The sequence below is a fragment of the Cuculus canorus genome, chromosome 32 (assembly GCF_017976375.1).
Source record: "Cuculus canorus isolate bCucCan1 chromosome 32, bCucCan1.pri, whole genome shotgun sequence".
NCBI lineage: Eukaryota > Metazoa > Chordata > Aves > Cuculiformes > Cuculidae > Cuculus > Cuculus canorus.
The window spans coordinates 1071334-1094782 of NC_071432.1; the positions used below are offsets into that span (position 1 = coordinate 1071334).

Sequence of the window (23449 nt, forward strand, 5' to 3'; positions counted from 1 at the left end):
GAAAAGAGGGGATTTTGGGGAGAAATGGGGTAAAAAGAGGGGATTTTGGGGAGAAATGGGGTGAAAAGAGGGGATTTTGGGGAGAAATGGGGTAAAAAGAGGGGATTTTGGGGAGAAATGGGGTGAAAAGAGGGGATTTTGGGGAGAAATGGGGTAAAAAAAGGGGATTTTGGGGAGAAATGGGGTGAAAAGAGGGGATTTTGGGGAGAAATGGGGTGAAAAGAGGGGATTTTGGGGAGAAATGGGGTGAAAAGAGGGGATTTTGGGGAGAAATGGGGTGAAAAGAGGGGATTTGGGGGAGAAATGGGGTGAAAAGAGGGGATTTGGGGGAGAAATGGGGTAAAAAGAGGGGATTTTGGGGAGAAATGGGGTGAAAAGAGGGGATTTTGGGGGAGAAATGGGGTAAAAAGAGGGGATTTTGGGGAGAAATGGGGTGAAAAGAGGGGATTTTGGGGAGAAATGGGGTGAAAAGAGGGGATTTCGGGGGAGAAATGTGGTGAAAAGAGGGGATTTTGGGGAGAAATGGGGTGAAAAGAGGGGATTTTGGAGAGAAATGGGGTGAAAAGAGGGGATTTTGGGGGGAAATGGGGTGAAAAGGGGATTTTGGGGAGAAATGGGGTGAAAAGAGGGGATTTTGGGGAGAAATGGGGCAAAAAGAGGGGATTTTGGGGAGAAATGGGGTAAAAAGAGGGGATTTTGGGGAGAAATGGGGCGAAAAGAGGGGATTTTGGGGGGAAATGGGGTGAAAAGAGGGGATTTTGGGGAGAAATGGGGTGAAAAGAGGGGATTTTGGGGGGAAATGGGGTGAAAAGAGGGGATTTTGGGGAGAAATGGGGTAAAAAGAGGGGATTTTGGGGAGAAATGGGGTGAAAAGAGGGGATTTTGGGGAGAAATGGGGTGAAAAGAGGGGATTTTGGGGAGAAATGGGGTAAAAAAAGGGGATTTTGGGGAGAAATGGGGTGAAAAGAGGGGATTTTGGGGAGAAATGGGGTGAAAAGAGGGGATTTTGGGGAGAAATGGGGTAAAAAGAGGGGATTTTGGGGAGAAATGGGGTGAAAAGAGGGGATTTGGGGGAGAAATGGGGTGAAAAGAGGGGATTTTGGGGAGAAATGGGGTGAAAAGAGGGGATTTGGGGGAGAAATGGGGTAAAAAGAGGGGATTTTGGGGAGAAATGGGGTGAAAAGAGGGGATTTTGGGGGAGAAATGGGGTAAAAAGAGGGGATTTTGGGGAGAAAGGGGGTGAAAAGAGGGGATTTTGGGGAGAAATGGGGTGAAAAGAGGGGATTTTGGGGAGAAATGGGGTGAAAAGAGGGGATTTTGGGGAGAAATGGGTCAAAAAGAGGGGATTTCGGGGGAGAAATGGGGTGAAAAGAGGGGATTTTGGGGAGAAATGGGGTGAAAAGAGGGGATTTTGGGGAGAAATGGGGTGAAAAGAGGGGATTTTGGGGGGAAATGGGGTGAAAAGAGGGGATTTTGGGGGAGAAATGGGGTAGAAAGAGGGGATTTTGGGGAGAAATGGGGTGAAAAGAGGGGATTTTGGGGGAGAAATGGGGTAAAAAGAGGGGATTTTGGGGAGAAATGGGGTGAAAAGAGGGGATTTTGGGGAGAAATGGGGTGAAAAGAGGGGATTTTGGGGAGAAATGGGGTAAAAAGAGGGGATTTTGGGGAGAAATGGGATGAAAAGAGGGGATTTTGGGGAGAAATGGGGTGAAAAGAGGGGATTTTGGGGTTTGGGGAGAAATGGGGTGAAAAGAGGGGATTTTGGGGTTCGGGGAGAAATGGGGCGAAAAGAGGGGATTTGGGGGTTCGGGGAGAAATGGGGTGAAAAGAGGGGATTTTGGGGTTCGGGGAGAAATGGGGTGAAAAGAGGGGATTTTGGGGAGAAATGGGGTGAAAAGAGGGGATTTTGGGGAGAATGGGATGAAAAGAGGGGATTTGGGGGAGAAATGGGGTGAAAAGAGGGGATTTTGGGGAGAAATGGGGTAAAAAGAAAGGATTTTGGGGAGAAATGGGGTGAAAAGAGGGGATTTTGGGGATGGGAGAAATGGGGTAAAAAGAGGGGATTTTGGGGATGGGAGAAATGGGGTGAAAAGAGGCGGTTTTGGGGTTCGGGGAGAAATGGGGCGAAAAGAGGGGAATTTGGGGAGAAATGGGGTGAAAAGAGGGGATTTTGGGGATGGGAGAAATGGGGTAAAAAGAGGGGATTTTGGGGAGAAATGGGGTAAAAAGAGGGGATTTTGGGGAGATATGGGGTGAAAAGAGGGGATTTTGGGGAGAAATGGGGTAAAAAGAGGGGATTTTGGGGGAGAAATGGGGTAAAAAGAGGGGATTTTGGGGGGAAATGGGGTGAAAAGAGGGGATTTTGGGGGAGAAAGGGGGTGAAAAGAGGGGATTTGGGGAGAAATGGGGTGAAAAGAGGGGATTTGGGGGAGAAATGGGGTGAAAAGAGGGGATTTTGGGGAGAAATGGGGTGAAAAGAGGGGATTTTGGGGGAGAAATGGGGTAAAAAGAGGGGATTTTGGGGAGAAATGGGGTGAAAAGAGGGGATTTTGGGGAGAAATGGGGCGAAAAGAGGGGATTTTGGGGGAGAAATGGGGTGAAAAGAGGGGATTTTGGGGAGAAATGGGGTGAAAAGAGGGGATTTTGGGGGAGAAATGGGGTGAAAAGAGGGGATTTTGGGGAGAAATGGGGTGAAAAGAGGGGATTTTGGGGAGAAAGGGGGTGAAAAGAGGGGATTTTGGGGAGAAATGGGGTAAAAAGAGGGGATTTTGGGGAGAAATGGGGTGAAAAGAGGGGATTTTGGGGGAGAAGTGGGGTGAAAAGAGGGGATTTTGGGGAGAAATGGGGTGAAAAGAGGGGATTTTGGGGGGAAATGGGGTGAAAAGAGGGGATTTTGGGGAGAAATGGGGTGAAAAGAGGGGATTTTGGGGAGAAATGGGGTGAAAAGAGGGGATTTTGGGGAGAAATGGGGTAAAAAGAGGGGATTTTGGGGAGAATGGGATGAAAAGAGGGGATTTTGGGGAGAAATGGGGTGAAAAGAGGGGATTTTGGGGAGAAATGGGGTGAAAAGGGGGGATTTTGGGGGAGAAATGGGGTGAAAAGAGGGGATTTTGGGGAGAAATGGGGTGAAAAGAGGGGATTTTGGGGAGAAATGGGGTGAAAAGAGGGGATTTTGGGGAGAAATGGGGTAAAAAGAGGGGATTTTGGGGAGAAATGGGGTGAAAAGAGGGGATTTTGGGGAGATATGGGGTGAAAAGAGGGGATTTTGGGGAGAAATGGGGTAAAAAGAGGGGATTTTGGGGGAGAAATGGGGTAAAAAGAGGGGATTTTGGGGGGAAATGGGGTGAAAAGAGGGGATTTTGGGGGAGAAATGGGGTGAAAAGAGGGGATTTGGGGAGAAATGGGGTGAAAAGAGGGGATTTGGGGGAGAAATGGGGTGAAAAGAGGGGATTTTGGGGAGAAATGGGGTGAAAAGAGGGGATTTTGGGGGAGAAATGGGGTAAAAAGAGGGGATTTTGGGGAGAAAGGGGGTGAAAAGAGGGGATTTTGGGGAGAAATGGGGTGAAAAGAGGGGATTTTGGGGAGAAATGGGGCGAAAAGAGGGGATTTTGGGGGAGAAATGGGGTGAAAAGAGGGGATTTTGGGGAGAAATGGGGTGAAAAGAGGGGATTTTGGGGGAGAAATGGGGTGAAAAGAGGGGATTTTGGGGAGAAATGGGGTGAAAAGAGGGGATTTTGGGGAGAAATGGGGTAAAAAGAAAGGATTTTGGGGAGAAATGGGGTGAAAAGAGGGGATTTTGGGGATGGGAGAAATGGGGTAAAAAGAGGGGATTTTGGGGATGGGAGAAATGGGGTGAAAAGAGGCGGTTTTGGGGTTCGGGGAGAAATGGGGCGAAAAGAGGGGAATTTGGGGAGAAATGGGGTGAAAAGAGGGGATTTTGGGGATGGGAGAAATGGGGTAAAAAGAGGGGATTTTGGGGAGAAATGGGGTAAAAAGAGGGGATTTTGGGGAGATATGGGGTGAAAAGAGGGGATTTTGGGGAGAAATGGGGTAAAAAGAGGGGATTTTGGGGGAGAATTGGGGTCAAAAGAGGGGATTTGGGGGGGAAATGGGGTGAAAAGAGGGGATTTTGGGGGAGAAATGGGGTGAAAAGAGGGGATTTGGGGAGAAATGGGGTGAAAAGAGGGGATTTTGGGGAGAAATGGGGTGAAAAGAGGGGATGTTGGGGAGAAATGGGGTGAAAAGAGGGGATTTTGGGGGAGAAATGGGGTAAAAAGAGGGGATTTTGGGGAGAAATGGGGTGAAAAGAGGGGATTTTGGGGAGAAATGGGGTGAAAAGAGGGGATTTTGGGGAGAAATGGGGCGAAAAGAGGGGATTTTGGGGGAGAAATGGGGTGAAAAGAGGGGATTTTGGGGAGAAATGGGGTGAAAAGAGGGGATTTTGGGGGAGAAATGGGGTGAAAAGAGGGGATTTTGGGGAGAAATGGGGTGAAAAGAGGGGATTTTGGGGAGAAATGGGGTAAAAAGAGGGGATTTTGGGGAGAAATGGGGTGAAAAGAGGGGATTTTGGGGGAGAAATGGGGTGAAAAGAGGGGATTTTGGGGAGAAATGGGGTGAAAAGAGGGGATTTTGGGGGGAAATGGGGTGAAAAGAGGGGATTTTGGGGAGAAATGGGGTAAAAAGAGGGGATTTTGGGAGAAATGGGGTAAAAAGAGGGGATTTTGGGGAGAAATGGGGTGAAAAGAGGGGATTTGGGGGAGAAATGGGGTAAAAAGAGGGGATTTTGGGGGAGAAATGGGGTAAAAAGAGGGGATTTTGGGGGGAAATGGGGTGAAAAGAGGGGATTTGGGGAGAAATGGGGTGAAAAGAGGGGATTTGGGGAGAAATGGGGTGAAAAGAGGGGATTTGGGGAGAAATGGGGTGAAAAGAGGGGATTTGGGGGAGAAATGGGGTGAAAAGAGGGGATTTTGGGGAGAAATGGGGTGAAAAGAGGGGATTTTGGGGGAGAAATGGGGTGAAAAGAGGGGATTTTGGGGGAGAAATGGGGTAAAAAGAGGGGATTTTGGGGAGAAATGGGGTGAAAAGAGGGGATTTTGGGGAGAAATGGGGTGAAAAGAGGGGATTTTGGGGAGAAATGGGGCGAAAAGTGGGGATTTTGGGGGAGAAATGGGGTGAAAAGAGGGGATTTTGGGGAGAAATGGGGTGAAAAGAGGGGATTTTGGGGGAGAAATGGGGTGAAAAGAGGGGATTTTGGGGAGAAATGGGGTGAAAAGAGGGGATTTTGGGGAGAAATGGGGTAAAAAGAGGGGATTTTGGGGAGAAATGGGGTGAAAAGAGGGGATTTTGGGGGAGAAATGGGGTGAAAAGAGGGGATTTTGGGGAGAAATGGGGTGAAAAGAGGGGATTTTGGGGGGAAATGGGGTGAAAAGAGGGGATTTTGGGGAGAAATGGGGTGAAAAGAGGGGATTTTGGGGAGAAATGGGGTGAAAAGAGGGGATTTTGGGGAGAAATGGGGTAAAAAGAGGGGATTTTGGGGAGAATGGGATGAAAAGAGGGGATTTTGGGGAGAAATGGGGTGAAAAGAGGGGATTTTGGGGAGAAATGGGGTGAAAAGAGGGGATTTTGGGGGAGAAATGGGGTGAAAAGAGGGGATTTTGGGGAGAAATGGGGTGAAAAGAGGGGATTTTGGGGAGAAATGGGGTGAAAAGAGGGGATTTTGGGGAGAAATGGGGTGAAAAGAGGGGATTTTGGTTGAGAAATGGGGTGAAAAGAGGGGATTTTGGGGAGAAATGGGGTGAAAAGAGGGGATTTTGGGGAGAAATGGGGTGAAAAGAGGGGATTTTGGGGAGAAATGGGGTGAAAAGGGGATTTTGGGGAGAAATGGGATAAAAAGAGGGGATTTTGGGGAGAAATGGGGTAAAAAGAGGGGATTTTGGGGTTCGGGGAGAAATGGGGTAAAAGAGGCGGTTTTGGGGTTCGGGGAGAAATGGGGTGAAAAGAGGGGATTTTGGGGAGAAATGGGGTGAAAAGAGGGGATTTTGGGGAGAAATGGGGTGAAAAGGGGGGATTTTGGGGAGAAATGGAGTAAAAACAGGGGATTTTGGGGAGAAATGGGGTGAAAAGAGGGGATTTTGGGGAGAAATGGGGTGAAAAGAGGGGATTTTGGGGAGAAATGGGGTGAAAAGAAGGGATTTTGGGGAGAAATGGGGTAAAAAGAGGGGATTTTGGGGGGAAATGGGGTGAAAAGAGGGGATTTTGGGGAGAAATGGGGTGAAAAGAGGGGATTTTGGGGAGAAATGGGGTGAAAAGAGGGGATTTTGGGGAGAAATGGGGTAAAAAGAGGGGATTTTGGGGAGAAATGGGGTAAAAAGAGGGGATTTTGGGGAGAAATGGGGTAAAAAGAGGGGATTTTGGGGAGAAATGGGGTGAAAAGAGGGGATTTTGGGGAGAAATGGGGTGAAAAGAGGGGATTTTGGGGAGAAATGGGGTGAAAAGAGGGGATTTTGGGGAGAAATGGGGTGAAAAGAGGGGATTTTGGGGAGAAATGGGGTAAAAAGAGGGGATTTTGGGGAGAAATGGGGTAAAAAGAGGGGATTTTGGGGAGAAATGGGGTGAAAAGAGGGGATTTGGGGGAGAAATGGGGTGAAAAGAGGGGATTTTGGGGAGAAATGGGGTGAAAAGAGGGGATTTTGGGGAGAAATGGGGTGAAAAGAGGGGATTTTGGGGAGAAATGGGGTAAAAAGAGGGGATTTTGGGGAGAAATGGGGTGAAAAGAGGGGATTTTGGGGAGAAATGGGGTGAAAAGAGGGGATTTTGGGGAGAAATGGGGTGAAAAGAGGGGATTTTGGGGAGAAATGGGGTGAAAAGAGGGGATTTTGGGGTGGGGGTCTCACCTCGGGGGGTCGGTGCGGTCCTGGGGGGCACACGGGGACTCGGGGGGCGGCGCTGGGACATCACTGAGCTGAGGGGACACAGAGGGGACATTGGGGACCCTGAGAGGATGTTGGGGTGTCTTTGGGGACACTGAGGGGATATTGGGGACCCTGAAAGGATATTGAGGTGTCTTTGGGGTCACTGAGGGGATATTGAGGTGTCTTTGGGGGTATTGAGGTGTCTTTGGGGACACTGAGGGGATATTCGGGTGTCTTTGAGGGATATTGGGGTGTCTTTGTGGGTATTGGGGTGTCTTTGGGGTCACTGAGGGGATATTGGGGTGTCTTTCGGGGTATTGGGGTGTCTTTGGGGTCACTGAGGGGACGTTGGGGTGTCTTTGGGGACACTGAGGGAATATTGGGGTGTCTTTGGGGATATTGGGGTGTCTTTGGGGTCACTGAGGGGATGTTGGGGTGTCTCTGGGGGTATTGGGGTGCCTTTGGGGACCCTGAGGGGATATTGGGGTGTCTTTGGGGTCACTGAGGGGATACTGGGGTGTCTTTGGGGGTATTGGGGTGTCTTTGGGGACCCTGAGGGGATATTGGGGACCCTGAGGGGATATTGGGGTGTCTTTGGGGACACTGAGAGGATATTGGGGACCCAGAAGGGATATTGGGGTGTCTTTGGGGTCACTGAGGGGATATTGGGGTGTCTTTGGGGGTATTGGGGTGTCTTTGGGGACCCTGAAGGGATATTGGGGTGTCTTTGGGGTCCCTGAGGGGATATTGGGGTGTCTTTGGGGGTATTGGGGTGTCTTTGGGGTCCCCGAGGGGATATTGGGGTGTCTTTGCGGATATTGGGGTGTCTTTGGGGGTCACTGAGGGGATATTGGGGTGTCTTTGGGGGTCACTGAGGGGATGTTGGGGTGTCTTTGGGGGTATTGGGGTGTCTTTGGGGACCCTGAAGGGATATTGGGGTGTCTTTGGGGTCACTGAGGGGATGTTGGGCTGTCTTTGGGGACACTGAGGGGGTATTGGGGTGTCTTTGTGGATATTGGGGTGTCTTTGGGGTCACTGAGGGGACATTGGGGACCCCGAAGGGATATTGGGGTGTCTTTGGGGACCCTGAGGGGACATTGGGGACCCTGAGGGGAGATTGGGGTGTCTTTGGGGTCACTGAGGGGATATTGGGGTGTCTTTGGGGACCCTGAGGGGACATTGGGGACCCTGAGGGGAGATTGGGGTGTCTTTGGGGTCACTGAGGGGATGTTGGGGTGTCTTTGGGGACCCTGAAGGGATGTTGGGGTGTCTTTGGGGGTATTGGGGTGCCTTTGGGGACACTGAAGGGGATATTGGGGTGTCTTTGGGGTCACTGAGGGGATATTGGGGTGTCTTTGGGGTCACTGAGGGGATGTTGGGGTGTCTTTGGGGACCCTGAAGGGATGTTGGGGTGTCTTTGGGGACACTGAGGGGATGTTGGGGTGTCTTTGGGGACCCTGAAGGGATGTTGGGGTGTCTTTGGGGACACTGAGGGGACATTGGGGACCCTGAAGGGATATTGGGGTGTCTTTGGGGACACTGAAGGGACGTTGGGGACCCTGAAGGGATATTGGGGTGTCTTTGGGGACACTGAGGGGACATTGGGGACCCCGAAGGGATATTGGGGTGTCTTTGGGGATCTTGGAGTGTCTTTGGGGACCCTGAGGGGAAATTGCGGTGTCTTTGGGGTCACTGAGGGGATATTGGGGTGTCTCTGGGGATATTGGGGTGTCTTTGGGAACCCTGAGGGGATATTGGGGTGTCTTTGGGGATATTGGGGTGTCTTTGGGGACCCTGAGGGGCTGATGGGGTGTTTGGTTTTGGGGGTGTTTTTGGGGGGGGGGGGGGGTTTTTTGGGGGGGGGGGGTTTTTTTGGGGGGGGGGGTGTTTTTGGGGTGCCCGTTTTTGGGGTGCGGGGGGGGGGGGCGTTACCGAGGCGCAGCGCGCGCGGAGGCTGCAGACGAGGGCGCGGGCCTGAGCCGCTCGGCTGCGCAGCGCTTCCCTCTCGGCGCGACGCAGCGCCTGCAGCCGCCGCAGCTCCTCACAGCGCAGCCGCACCGACTCCGTGCTGCGCCGCAGCGCCCCTGCGGCAACGGAGACACCCCAATATGGACCGGAGACCCCCAATATGGACTGGAGACCCCCAATACGGACCGGAGACCCCCAATATGGACCGGAGCCCCCCAATATGGACCGGAGAACCCCAATATAGACCGGAGCCCCCCAATATGGACCGGAGACCCCCAATATGGACCGGAGCCCCCCAATATGGACCGGAGAACCCCAATATGGACCGGAGACCCCCGATACGGACCGGAGACCCCCGATACGGACCGGAGACCCCCAATAGGGACCGGAGACCCCCAATACGGACCGGAGACCCCCAATACGGACCGGAGACCCCAATATGGACCGGAGACCCCCAATACGGACCGGAGACCCCCAATACGGACCGGAGCCGCCGCAGCTCCTCACAGCGCAGCCGCACCGACTCCGTGCTGCGCCGCAGCGCCCCTGCGGCAACGCAGACACCCCAATATGGACCGGAGACCCCCAATATGGACCGGAGACCCCCAATACGGACCAGAGACCCCCAATATGGACCGGAGCCGCTGCAGCTCCTCACAGCGCAGCCGCACCGACTCCGTGCTGCGCCGCAGCGCCCCTGAGCAACGGAGACACCCCAATATGGACCGGAGACCCCCAATATGGACCGGAGACCCCCAGTACGGACCGGAGACCCCCAGTACGGACCGGAGCCCCCCCAATACGGACCGGAGCTGCCGCAGCTCCTCACAGCGCAGCCGCACCGACTCCGTGCTGCGCCGCAGCGCCCCTGCGCAACACAGACACCCCAATATGGACCGGAGACCCCCAATATGGACCGGAGACCCCCAATACGGACCGGAGACCCCCAATATGGACCGGAGACCCCCAATACGGACCGGAGCCCCCCCAATACGGACCGGAGCCGCCGCAGCGCCTCACAGCGCAGCCACACCGACTCCGTGCTGCGCCGCAGCGCCCCTGCGCAACGCAGACACCCCGATATGGACCGGAGACCCCCAGTATGGACCGCAGACCCCCAATATGGACCGGAGACCCCCAATATGGACCGGAGACCCCCCCAATATGGACCGGAGACCACCAATATGGACCGGAGCCGCCGCAGCTCCTCACAGCGCAGCCGCACCGACTCCGTGCTGCGCCGCAGCGCCCCTGCGCAACAGAGACACCCCAATATGGACCGGAGACCCCCAATATGGACCAGAGACCCCCAATATGGACCGGAAACCCCCAGTACGGACCAGAGACCCCCAATACGGACCGGAGACCCCCAATATGGACTGGAGACCCCCAAATACGGACCGGAGACCCCAAATACGGACCAGAGACCCCCAATACGGACCGGAGACCCCCCAATACGGATCAGAGAGCCCCAATATGGACCGGAGACCCCCAATACGGACCAGAGACCCCCAATACGGACCGGAGCCGCCGCAGCTCCTCACAGCGCAGCCGCACCGACTCCGTGCTGCGCCGCAGTGCCCCTGAGCAACAGAGACACCCCAATATGGACCGGAGACCCCCAATACGGACCGGAGACCCCCAATACGGACCGGAGACCCCCAATACGGACCAGAGACCCCCAATACGGACTGGAGACCCCCGATATGGACTGGAGACCCCCAATACGGACCGGAGACCCCCAATACGGACCGGAGACCCCCAATATGGACCGGAGGACCCCCAATACGGACCGGAGACCCCCAATACGGACCGGAGACCCCCAATACGGACCAGAGACCCCCAATACGGACTGGAGACCCCCGATATGGACTGGAGACCCCCAATACGGACCGGAGACCCCCAATACGGACCGGAGACCCCCAATATGGACCGGAGGACCCCCAATACGGACCGGAGACCCCCAATAGGGACCGGAGAGCCCCAATACGGACCGGAGAGCCCCAATACGGACCGGAGAGCCCCAATACAGACCGGAGACCCCCAACACGGACCAACATCCTCCCAATATGGACCACAGCCCCCCAATATGGACCAACATCCTCCCAGTATGGACCAGAGCACCCCAATATGTACCGATGTCCCTCCAATACGGACCAGTGCCCCCCAGTACAGACCAGTGCCCCCCAGTACAGACCAGTGTCCCCCAGTACAGACCAGAGCCCCCCAATATGGACCAGACCCCCCCCAGTATGGATCAGAACCCCAAATACGGACCAGAGCACCCCAGTATGGACCAGAGCCCCCCCAATATGGACCAGTATCCCCCCCAATATGGACCGGAGCCCCCCAATATAGACCAGAGCCCCCCAGTACAGACCAGTCCCCCTCCAATACAGACCAGCACCCCCAATATGGACCAGCACCCCCCAATATGGACCAGTGCTGCCCAATATGGACCACAGCGCCCCCAATACGGACCAGCACCCCCCCCAGTACGGACCAGTGCTGCCCAGCAACCCTCCAATATGGACCAGTGCCCCCCAATACAGACCAAGTGCTGCCCACTACAGACCAGAGCCCCCCAGCAACGCCCCAGTATGGACCAGCGCCTCCCAGTACAGACCAGCAGCCCCCAGTACAGACCAGTGCCACCCAATACGGACCAGCGCCCCCCAATATGGACCACAGCACCCCCCAATATGGACCAGTGCCTCCCAGTACAGCCCAGAGCTGCCCAGCGCCCCCCAGTACGGACCAGCAACTGCCCAGTATGGACCAGTATGGACCAGTACACCCCCTCAGCTCCTCCCAGTGCGCTGCAGCGCCCGTGGGGACACGGGGGACAAGTGTCACCCTCCCAGTGCCTCCCAGTAAGGCCCAGTGCCTCCCAGTAAGGCCCAGTGCCTCCCAGTCCCACTCAGCACCCCAAAGGCTGTCTCCAGTTCCTCCCAGTCTCTCCCAGTCCCTCCCAGTTCCCCTCCCGTCGCTCCCAGTCCCCATCCATTCCCTCCCAGTTCCCCTCCAGTCCCTCCCAGTTCCCCTCCAGTCCCTCCCAGTCCTTCCCAGTCCCCCTCCAGTCCCTCCCAGTCCCCCTCCAGTCCCCCCCAGTCCTTCCCAGTCCCTGCCAGTCCCCCCAGTGCCCCTCCTCGTTGCTCCCAGTACCTTCCAGTCTGCCCCAGTTACTCCCAATGCCCCCCAATCCCCTCCCAGTGCCCTTCCACTTACTCCCAGTAACTCCCAGTCTCTCCCAGTCCTCTCCAGCCGCTCCCAGTCCCCCCAGTGGCTCATTGTTCCTCCCAGTCTGCCCCAGTTACTCCCAGTGCTTCCCAGTCCCCTCCCAGTGCTTCCCAGTCCCCTCCCAGTTACTCCCAGTTTAGCTCCAGTGCCTCCCAGTCTCTCCCAATGGCCTCCAGTCGCTCCCAGTCCCCCTCCCAGTCGCTCCCAGTGCCTCCCAGTTGCTCCCAGTGCCTCCCAGTTGCTCCCAGTGCCTCCCAGTTGCTCCCAGCCCATGTCCTACTCACTCCCTGTTACTCCCAATCCCTCCGAGTCTGTCCCAGTCCCTCCCAGTCCCCCTCCAGTCCCTCCCAGTTCCTCCCAGTCCCCCTCCAGTCCCTCCCAGTTCCTCCCAGTGCCTCCCCATCCCCTCCCAGTTCCTCCCAGTGCCTCCCCATCCCCTCCCAGTGCCTCCCCATTCCTTCCCAGTGCCTCCCAGTTCCTCCCCATCCCCTCCCCATCCCGTCCCAGTTCCCCCCTCACCCTTCAGCTCGCGGTTCTCCGCCACCAGTCTCTCCCAGCCCTCGCCGCTCCCGTTTTCCGCCGCTTCCGCCGTCGCTTCCGCCGCCGCTTCCACCGCCGCCTTCTCCTCCTCTTCCTCTTCCCCCCCCTCTTCCTCCTCCCCGGCACTCCCGGGATGAACCATCGCCCCCGGCGGCCGCCGCCACATCGGCCGCGGCGCCGCCACCACCTCCGCCTCCTCCGCGCCGCTTCCGGTTTCCGGCGGAAGTGCCCGGCGCGCGGGCAGGAGGGAGGGGGGGAGGAGGGAGCTGAGGCCACGCCCCCTCGCGCGGGCTCTCAGCGCTGATTGGTCAGCGAGATTCCCCGATGGGAGGGGGAGGAGAGCTGAGGCCACGCCCCCTCTCGCGGGCTCTCAGCGCTGATTGGTCAGCGAGATCCCCCCGATGGGAGGGGGAGGAGAGCTGAGGCCACGCCCCCTCGCGCGGGCTCTCAGCGCTGATTGGCCGAGCGGAACCCAAAAAGACACCAAATCCCCCCAATTCCCCCCAAAACGCCTCCTGAGGACCCCTAAATCCCCCTCCCACCCCCCGCCTCCCCCTAAATGACCCCAATTACCCCCTTTTGACCCCAAAACCCCCTCCCAACCCCCCAATTCCCCCCCTATATCTCCCCAAATGACCCCTATTGTTGCCCCCTTACGACCCCCATATCGGCCCTGACCCCGAGGACTCAGCGCTGATTGGTCGAGCCAAGACCCGGGGGGAGGACGAGGGAGTTGAGGCCACGCCCCCTCGCGCGGCTCTCAGCGCTGATTGGTCGGTCAGATCCCCGGAGGGGGGGAGGGAGTTGAGGCCACGCCCCCTGCGCGGCTCTCAGCGCTGATTGGACAGCGAGACCCCCGGTGGGAGGGGGAGGAGGCGGGAGCTGAGACCCCGCCCCTTCTCTTTCCCATTGGCTCCGCCTCGCGGAGCTCAGCGCTGATTGGCCGAGAGGAGCCCGAGGGGAAAGGGGGAGGAGGCTGAGGGGCCGAAGCCCCGCCCCCCGCGCTCTCCCATTGGCCTCTGCGCTTCTTCCCGCGCTCCCATTGGGCGCCACGGACCGGGGCGGGAGCGAAATGGGGAGCAGAGCGAGTGTCCGCGGAGCGGCGGTTCCGGGGGCCGAGACGGGAGGTGAGGGGGGAGAGGGGGGCCGGGGGGGGGCAGTTGGGGGGGGTTAGGGGGCAATTGGGGGGGTTAGGGGGTAATCGGCGGGGTTTAAGGGGCAATCGGCGGGGTTTAAGGGGCAATTGGGGGGGTTAAGGGGGCAATTGGGGGGTTAAGGGGCAATTGGGGGGTTTAGGGGGGCAATTGGGGGGGTTTAGGGGGCAATTGGGGGGTTAAGGGGCAATTGGGGGGGTTTAGGGAGCAATTGGGGGGGTTAGGGGGCAATTGGGGGGGTTTAGGGGGCAATTGGGGGCGTTTAGGGGCAATTGGGGGTTTAGGGGGCAATTGGGGGGGGTTAAGGGGCAATTGGGGGGTTTAAGGTGCAATTGGGGGGGTTTAGGGGGCAATTGGGGGGGTTAAGGGACAATTGGGGGGGTTTAGGGGCAATTGGAGGGGTTAAGGGGCAATTGGGGGGGTTTAGGGGGCAATTGGGGGGGTTTAAGGGGCAATTGGGGGGGTTTAGGGGCAATTGAGGGGTTTAAGGGGCAATTGGGGGGGTTTAGGGGGCAATTGGGGGGTTAAGGGGCAATTGGGGGGTTAAGGGGCAATTGGGGGGGTTTAGGGGGCAATTGGGGGGGTTTAGGGGCAATTTGGGGGGTTTAGGGGGCAATTGGGGGGGTTTAGGGGCAATTGAGGGGTTTAAGGGGCAATTGGGGGATTTAGGGGGCAATTGGGGGGGTTTAGGGGCAATTGGGGGGGTTTAGGGGGCAATGGGGGGGTTTAGGGGGCAATTGGGGGGGTTTAGGGGGCAATTGGGGGGGTTTAAGGGGCAATTGAGGGGTTTAAGGGGCAATTGGGGGATTTAGGGGGCAATTGGGGGGGTTTAGGGGCAATTGGGGGGGTTTAGGGGCAATTGGGGGGGTTTAGGGGGCAATTGGGGGGTTTAGGGGGCAATTGGGGGGGTTAAGGGGCAATTTGGGGGGTTAGGGGGCAATAGGGGGGGTTTAGGGGCAATTGAGGGTTTTAAGGGGGTAATTGGGGGGTTTAGGGGGCAATTGAGGGGTTTAGGGGGCAATTGGGGGGGTTAGGGGGCAATTGGGGGGTTAAGGGGGCAATAGGGGGGGTTAAGGGGCAATTGGGGGGTTTAGGGGCAATTGGGGGGGATTGGGGTCCCATTCCTGCCCCCCAAGTCCCCATTCCTGCCCCACTGCCACCCCCCACCCCCCATTTCCTGCCCCCCAACTGCAGGTCTTGCCCCATTTCCTGCCCCACACCCATTTCCTGCCCCACACGCCCCAGTCCCGCCCCACACGCGCCCCATTGCTGCCCCCAAACCCCCATTGCTGCCCCATTGCTGCCCCATTGCTGCCCCCCAAACCCCCATTGCTGCCCCCCAACCCCCATTGCTGCCCCATTGCTGCCCCCCAACCCCCATTGCTGCCCCCCAACCCCCATTGCTGCCCCATTGCTGCCCCCAAACCCCCATTGCTGCCCCCCAACCCCCATTGCTGCCCCATAGCTGCCCCCAAACCCCCATTCCTGCCCCATTGCTGCCCCCCAAACCCCCATTGCTGCCCCATTGCTGCCCCCCAAACCCCCATTGCTGCCCCCCAAACCCCATTGCTGCCCCCAAACCCCCATTGCTGCCCCATTGCTGCCCCCCAAACCCCATTGCTGCCCCCCAAACCCCATTGCTGCCCCCAAACCCCCATTGCTGCCCCCCAAACCCCATTGCTGCCCCCCAAACCCCATTGCTGCCCCCAAACCCCCATTGCTGCCCCATTGCTGCCCCCCAAACCCCCATTGCTGCCCCATTGCTGCCCCCAAACCCCCATTCCTGCCCCATTGCTGCCCCTTAAACCCCCATTGCTGCCCCCCAACCTCCATTCCTGCCCCATTGCTGCCCCCAAACCCCCATTGCTGCCCCCAAACCCCCATTGCTGCCCCCCAAACCCCCATTGCTGCCCCATTGCTGCCCCCAAACCCCCATTGCTGCCCCCAAACCCCCATTCCTGCCCCATTGCTGCCCCCAAACCCCCATTGCTGCCCCCAAACCCCCATTGCTGCCCCCCAAACCCCCATTGCTGCCCCATTGCTGCCCCCAAACCCCCATTGCTGCCCCCCAAACCCCCATTGCTGCCCCCAAACCCCCATTGCTGCCCCATTGCTGCCCCCAAACCCCCATTGCTGCCCCCAAACCCCCATTGCTGCCCCATTGCTGCCCCCAAACCCCCATCACTGCCCCCCAAACCCCCATTGCTGCCCCCCAACCCCCATTCCTGCCCCACTGCTGCCCCCAAACCCCCATTGCTGCCCCCCAAACCCCCATTGCTGCCCCCCAAACCCCCATTGCTGCCCCATTGCTGCCCCCCAAACCCCCATTGCTGCCCCCCAAACCCCCATTGCTGCCCCCCAAACCCCCATTCCTGCCCATTGCTGCCCCCCAAACCCCCATCACTGCCCCCCAAACCCCCATTGCTGCCCCATTGCTGCCCCCAAACCCCCATTGCTGCCCCATTGCTGCCCCCCAAGTCCCCAATCCCGCCCCACACACCCCAATCCCATCCCTACGCCCCATTCCTGCCCCACTGACGCCCCAATCCCGCCCCCCCGCCCCATTCCTGCCCCACTGACGCCCCAATCCCGCCCCCCACCCCATTCCTGCCCCACTGACGCCCCAATCCCGCCCCTACGCCCCATTCGTGCCCCACTGACGCCCCAGTTCCGCCCCCCAAGTGCCGCGGTGCCCCCCAGGCGCGATGGCGGGGCCGGAGCTGAGCCGATCCGAGGTGTGCGGAATGCTCCGGCAGGAGCTGAGCCGCGACGGAGCCTTCCTCCAGGGGCACCCCCACCTCTTCATCATCTTCGGCGCCTCCGTGAGCCCGGGGGGGGCGTTCTGGGGTGCCCTGGGGCCATATTTGGGGGGCTATGGGGTGACATTTGGGGCTATGGGGGGATTTTGGGGCGCTATGGGGGGATTTTGGGGCACTATGGGGTGATTTTGGGGTGCTATGGTGTGATTTTGGGGCGCTATGGGGCCATTTTGGGGCGCTGTGGGGGGATTTTGGGGCACTATGGGGTGGTTTTGGGGCACTATGGGGCGATTTTGGGGTGCTATGGGGCGATTTTGGGGTGCTATGGGGCCATTTTGGGGCACTATGGGTCGATTTTGGGGTGCTATGGGTCGATTTTGGGGTGCTATGGGGCGATTTTGGGGTGCTATGGGCCATTTTGGGGCGTCATGGATCAATTCTGGGGTGCTATGGGGTGATTTTGGGGCGCTATGAGGGGATTTTGGGGCGCTATGTGTCAATTTTGTGGCACTATGGGGTGATTTTGGGGCGCTATGGGGGGATTTTGGGGCGCTATGGGGTGATTTTGGGGTGCTCTGGGGTGATTTTGGGGTGCTATGGGCTGATTTTGGGGTGCTATGAGGCCATTTTGGGGCGCTATGGGGTGATTTTGAGGTGCTATGGTGTGATTTTGGGGTGCTATGGATCAATTTTGGGGTGCTATGGGTCGATTTTGGGGTGCTATGGGGGGATTTTGGGGCGCTATGGGGTGATTTTGGGGCGCTATGTGTCAATTTTGGGGCGCTATGGGTGATTTTGGGGCACTATGGGGCGATTTTGGGGTGCTATGGGGCCATTTTGGGGCACTATGGGGGGATTTTGGGGCGCTATGGGGTGATTTTGGGGCGCTATGGGGGGATTTTGGGGCGCTATGGGTGATTTTGGGGCGCTATGGGGTGATTTTGGGGTGCTATGGGGGGATTTTGGGGCACTATGTGTCAATTTTGGGGCGCTGTGGGGGGATTTTGGGGCGCTATGGGGCCATTTTGGATGCTGGGGGCGGATTTTGGGGCGCTCTGGGGCGATTTTGGGGCGCTCTGGGGCGATTTTGGGGCGCTATGGGTCGATTTTGGGGCGCTATGGGCCATTTTGGGGCGCTATGGGTCGATTTTGGGGCGCTATGGGGTGATTTTGGGGTGCTATGGGTCAATATTGGGGCGCTATGGGGTCATTTTGGGGCGCTATGGGGCCATTTCGGATGCTATGGGGGTAATTTGGGGCGCTATGGGGGGATTTTGGGGCGCTATGGGGCAGTATTGGGGCGCTATGGGGCGATTCTGGATGCTGTGGGGCAGCATGGGGTGGATTTTGGGGCGCTATGGGGCACAGAATGGGTCACTGAGGGGCAGCGTGAGGTCAATGTGGGTCGCTGTGGGTCACTGGGAGGGCAATGAGGGTTCGCTGTGGGGCAGTGGGAGGGCAGTGGGGGGGTCGCTATGGGGCAGTGGGGGTCACTATGGGTCCCTATGGGGCACTGGGGGGGTCGCTATGGGTCGCTGTGGGGCACTGAGGGGTCACTATGGGGCAATGGGGGGCTGCTATGGGTCGCTGGGGGGCACTGGGGGGTCGCAATGGGGCACTGGAGGGTCCCTATGGGTCGCTATGGGGCAGTGAGGGGTCACTATGGGGTACTGGGGGGCCGCTATGGGTCGCTGTGGGGTCGCTATGGGTCACTACGGGGCACTAGGGGGTCACTGTGGGGCAGTGTGGGGTCGCTATGGGGCACTGGGGGGCCGCTATGGGTCGCTATGGGGTAATGAGGGGTCGCTATGGGGCACTATGGGGCACTGGGGGGCCGCTATGGGTCGCTATGGGGTACTGGGGGGCCGCTATGGGTCGCTATGGGGCAATGAGGGGTCGCTATGGGGCACTATGGGTCGCTGTGGGGTCGCTATGGGGCACTGGGGGGTCGCTATGGGGTACTGGGGGGCCGCTATGGGTCGCTATGGGGCACTGGTGGGTCGCTATGGGGTCGCTATGGGTCGCTATGGGGCAGTGTGTGAGAGCAGCTGTGGCGCCGCAGGGGTTAACTCTGGCGCCACCGCCCCTCCCCTCCCCTCCCCCCCCACGCTAATTACCGCCCCTCCCCCCCCCCCCCCCGGGGCGCTAATTAATTACCGCGCTTCCCCCCACACCCCCGTGACTCAGCGCGAGGGTTAATGGGGGCGGAGCCACGCGAGGGGCGGGGCCAACGTCACCGGCGTGCGAGAAGGGGGGGTGGTCTAAGGGGGCGGGGCGGGGCCAACGTCAACGGCGTGCGTGAAGGGGGTGTGGCCTAAGAGGGGGCGGAGCCACGCGGCTGGACTCTGGTGGGGGCGTGGTTTATAGAGGGGAGGGGGGAGGAAGCGAGCGATGCGGAGGTCATGTGATTGGGGGTGTCACATGACTTGCGGCTAGGAGGGGGCGGGGCCAAGTGTGTGGGTATTGTCCATTGGGGTGAATGGCGCTGCTAAAGGAAAGGGGGCGTGGTTAGAGGAAAGGGGGCGGGGCTAAAGGGAGGGGGCGTGTCTCACCTGTCTCCGCCCACAGGGGGATTTGGCCCGGAAGAAGATCTACCCCACAGTCTGGTACGTGCGGCACAGGGCCAGCGGGGGACCCCCGGGGCCACCAACGGCCCCCCCGGGGCCACCAACAATGTCCCTGTGGCCACCAAGGTCCCCAGGGTCCCTGTGGCCACCAACATCATTCCCATGGCCACCAACAGTGTCCCCATGGCCACCAAGGGCCCCAGGGCCACCAACAGCCTCCCCGTGGCCACCAACAGCCTCCCCGTGGCCACCAACAGCCTCCCCGGGACCACCAACAGCCTCCCCGGGGCCACCAAGGGCCCCAGGGTCCCCGTGGCCACCAACAATGTCCCTGTGGCCACCAGGGTCCCCATAGCCACCAACAGTGTCCCCATGGCCACCAAGGTCCCCAGGGTCCCCATGGCCACCAACATCATTCCCATGGCCACCAACATCCCCAGGGTCCCCGTGGCCACCAACAGCCTCCCCAGGGCCACCAATGATGTCCCTGTGGCCACCAATGATGTCCCTATGGCCACTGCTGATGTCCCTATGGCCACCACTAAGGTCCCCATGGCCACCAATGATGTCCCCAAGGTCCCCGTGACCACTGCTGATGTCCCTGTGGCCACCACTAAGGTCCCCGTGACCACTGCTGATGTCCCCATGGCCACCACTAAGGTCCCCATGGCCACCACTAAGGTCCCTGTGACCACCAATGATGTCCCTATGGCCACTCATGATGTCCCCGTGGCCACCAATGATGTCCCCAAGGTCCCCATGACCACTGCTGATGTCCCTGTGGCCACCACTAAGGTCCCCATGGCCACCACTAAGGTCCCTGTGGCCACCAATGATGTCCCCAAGGTCCCCATGGCCACCACTAAGGTCCCCGTGGCCACTGCTGATGTCCCTATGGCCACCACTAAGGTCCCCATGGCCACCAATGGTGTCCCCATGGCCATCTCCAAGGTCCCCGTGACCACCAATGATGTCCCCAAGGTCCCCATGGCCACCACCAAGGTCCCCATGGCCACTGTTGATGTCCCCATGGCCACTGCTGATGTCCCTGTGGCCACCACTAAGGTCCCCATGGCCACTGCTGATGTCCCCATGGCCACCACTAAGGTCCCCATGGCCACCAATGATGTCCCCAAGGTCCCCATGGCCACCACCAAGGTCCTCATGACCACTGATGATGTCCCCATGGCCACTGCTGCTGTCCCCATGGCCACCACCGTTGTCCCCATGACCACTGATGATGTCCCCATGGCCACCAATGATGTCCCCAAGGTCCCCATGGCCACCACTGAGGTCCTCGTGACCACTGCTGTTGTCCCCATGGCCACTGCTGATGTCCCCATGGCCACCAGTGATGTCCCCAAGGTCCCCGTGGCCACCACCGCTGTCCCCGCGGCACAGGTGGCTCTTCCGCGATGGACTCCTCCCGGACGTCACCCGCGTCGTCGGCTTCGCTCGCTCCGAGCTCTCCGTGGAGCTCCTGCGCCAGCGGACGCTGCCCTACCTCAAGGTGGGTCCCCAACGTCCTCGTGTCCTCCAGGGAGAACCTCCACCGCCCCCTCGGTGGCTCCGTCTTCTCCTGCCCGCGCCCCATTGTCCTCCCTCGATGGTCCTCCCCCATCGGTGATGTCCTCCACCTCCTCGGCTCTCCTCACGCCCCATCTCGGCGTCGTCACCTTCTCTTGATGTTCTCCAACGTCTCTTTGGAGGTTCTGCTGTCCCCTTTGGTGCTCTCGGGGCTCCTCCACGTGGTCTTGGGGTTCAACTCCGTGTTGTCCACCTTCTCCGTGTCCTCGTGTCCCTCATCCTCTCAACGGTGTCTCTCTACATCTCCATGTCCTCCATCTCCTTGATGTTCTCCATCTCTACGTTCTCTATCCCCTCAATGTCCTTCTGTCCTCCATCTTCTCAATGTTCTCCATCTTCTCAATGTCCTCCATCTTCTCAATGTCCTTCTGTCCTCCATCTCCTCAATGTCCTTCTGTCCTCCATCTTCTCAGTGTCCTCCATCTCCTCAATGTCCTTCTGTCCTCCATCTTCTCAGTGTCCTTCTGTCCTCCATCTTCTCAATGTCCTTCTGTCCTCCATCCTCTCAATGTCCTCCATCTTCTCACTGTCCTCCATCCCCTCAATGTCCTTCTGTCCTCCATCTTCTCAATGTCCTCCATCTCCTCAATGTCCTCCATCTCCTCAATGTCCTCCATCTCCTCAATGTCCTCCATCTTCTCAATGTCCTTCTGTCCTCCATCTTCTCAATGTCCTCCATCTTCTCAATGTCCTCCATCTCCTCAATGTCCTTTTGTCCTCCATCTTCTCACTGTCCTCCATCTTCTCAGTGTCCTTCTGTCCTCCATCTTCTCACTGTCCTCCATCTTCTCAACGTCCTTCTGTCCTCCATCTTCTCAATGTCCTCCATCTTCTCAACGTTTTCCATCTTCTCACTGTCCTCCATCTTCTCACTGTCCTCCATCTCCTCAATGTCCTCCATCTTCTCAACGTCCTCCATCTTCTCAATGTCCTCCATCTTCTCAACGTCCTTCTGTCCTCCATCTTCTCAACGTTCTCCATCTTCTCAATGTCCTCCATCTTCTCAGTGTCCTTCTGTCCTCCATCTTCTCAATGTCCTCCATCTCCTCAATGTCCTCCATCTTCTCACTGTCCTTCTGTCCTCCATCTTCTCACTGTCCTTCTGTCCTCCATCTTCTCAATGTCCTTCTGTCCTCCATCTTCTCACTGTCCTTCTGTCCTCCGTCTTCTCAATGTCCTCCATCTTCTCAATGTCCTCCATCTCCTCAATGTCCTCCATCTCCTCAATGTCCTTCTGTCCTCCATCTCCTCAATGTCCTCCATCTTCTCAATGTCCTTCTGTCCTCCATCTTCTCACTGTCCTCCATCTTCTCACTGTCCTTCTGTCCTCCATCTTCTCACTGTCCTCCATCTTCTCACTGTCCTTCTGTCCTCCATCTTCTCAATGTCCTCCATCTTCTCAATGTCCTCCATCTTCTCAATGTCCTTCTGTCCTCCATCTTCTCAATGTCCTCCATCTTCTCAATGTCCTTCTGTCCTCCATCTCCTCAATGTCCTCCATCTTCTCAATGTCCTTCTGTCCTCCATCTTCTCAATGTCCTCCATCTTCTCAATGTCCTCCATCTTCTCAATGTCCTTCTGTCCTCCATCTCCTCAATGTCCTCCATCTTCTCAATGTCCTTCTGTCCTCCATCTCCTCAATGTCCTCCATCTTCTCAATGTCCTTCTGTCCTCCATCTTCTCACTGTCCTCCATCTTCTCACTGTCCTCCATCTTCTCAACGTCCTCCATCTTCTCAATGTCCTCCATCTTCTCAACGTCCTTCTGTCCTCCATCTTCTCAATGTCCTCCATTTTCTCACTGTCCTCCATCTTCTCAGTGTCCTCCATCTTCTCAATGTCCTCCATCTTCTCAATGTCCTCCATCTTCTCAATGTCTTTCTGTCCTCCATCTTCTCAATGTCCTTCATCTTCTCAATGTCCTTCTGTCCTCCATCTTCTCAATGTCCTCCATCTTCTCACCGTTCTCTGCCCTTCATCTCCTCCATCTCCACCTCCTCCACCCCTGCATGTCCTCCACCTTCTCCTCCACCTCCTCCTCCACCTCCTCTCTGTTCCCCCCAGGCCTCCGCAGAGGACCACGACCGCCTCTCCACCTTCTTTGAGCTCCAGAGCTTCGTCCGCGGTCACTACGATGAAGCGGAGGCCTTTCGGCTCCTGGAGGAGCACCTCCGGTCCCTCCCCGGTGGTCACCGCGCCCATCGGCTCTTCTACCTCGCGCTGCCGCCGGGGCTCTACGCGCCCGTCACGCGCCTCATCCGCCAGGAGTGCATGGGAGGAGGGTACGGGGGACCACCACCACCACCTGGAGGTCACCGACACCTCCTGGAGGTCACCGAGACCTCATGGTGGTCACCAAGACCTCGTGGTGGTCACCACGTCCACCAGGAAGGGGTGGATGGAGGGTGTGGAGAGGAGGAACGTTGGGGTTGAGGGCATTGAGGGTGTGGAGGACCTCCAGGAGGATCTCAGGGACATGGAGGAGGTCACCAAGACCTCGTGGAGGTCACCACGTCCACCAGGAAGGGGTGGATGGAGGGTTTGGAGAGGAGGAACGTTGAGGTTGAGGGCATTGAGGGTGTGGAGGACCTCCAGGAGGATCTCAGGGACCTCAAGGAGGATCTCAGAGGCATTGAGGAGGACCTCAGGGACATGGAGGAGGTCACCAAGACTTCGTGGTGGTCATCAAGACCTCGCGGTGGTCACCACGTCCACCAGGAAGGG

The 23449-nt window shown here is 57.9% G+C and overlaps 2 protein-coding genes across 3 annotated transcripts in view; one reads left to right on the top strand and one right to left on the bottom strand.

Moving 5' to 3' along the window:
* IKBKG (inhibitor of nuclear factor kappa B kinase regulatory subunit gamma) overlaps positions 1 to 12816 on the bottom strand; it is a 35648-nt gene extending 22832 nt beyond the window's left edge. Inside the window, exons 1-3 of the mRNA XM_054052250.1 lie at positions 12639 to 12816; positions 8844 to 8995; positions 6894 to 6961 (exon numbers count right to left, since the gene is read on the bottom strand). Coding sequence (XP_053908225.1) covers positions 6894 to 6961; positions 8844 to 8995; positions 12639 to 12801 — 383 coding nt within the window. The 5' untranslated portion in view covers positions 12802 to 12816. The remainder of the gene's footprint in view (positions 1 to 6893; positions 6962 to 8843; positions 8996 to 12638) is intronic.
* An 858-nt stretch (positions 12817 to 13674) lies between these two features.
* G6PD (glucose-6-phosphate dehydrogenase) overlaps positions 13675 to 23449 on the top strand; it is a 40011-nt gene continuing 30236 nt past the window's right edge. Inside the window, exons 1-5 of one of the 2 annotated variants that reach the window (XM_054052266.1) lie at positions 13675 to 13786; positions 16496 to 16635; positions 19141 to 19178; positions 20541 to 20649; positions 22790 to 23007. In XM_054052266.1, the coding sequence (XP_053908241.1) occupies positions 13732 to 13786; positions 16496 to 16635; positions 19141 to 19178; positions 20541 to 20649; positions 22790 to 23007 (560 nt within the window). In that variant the 5' untranslated portion in view covers positions 13675 to 13731. The remainder of the gene's footprint in view (positions 13787 to 16495; positions 16636 to 19140; positions 19179 to 20540; positions 20650 to 22789; positions 23008 to 23449) is intronic. The other variant, XM_054052267.1, reaches the window with a different exon arrangement.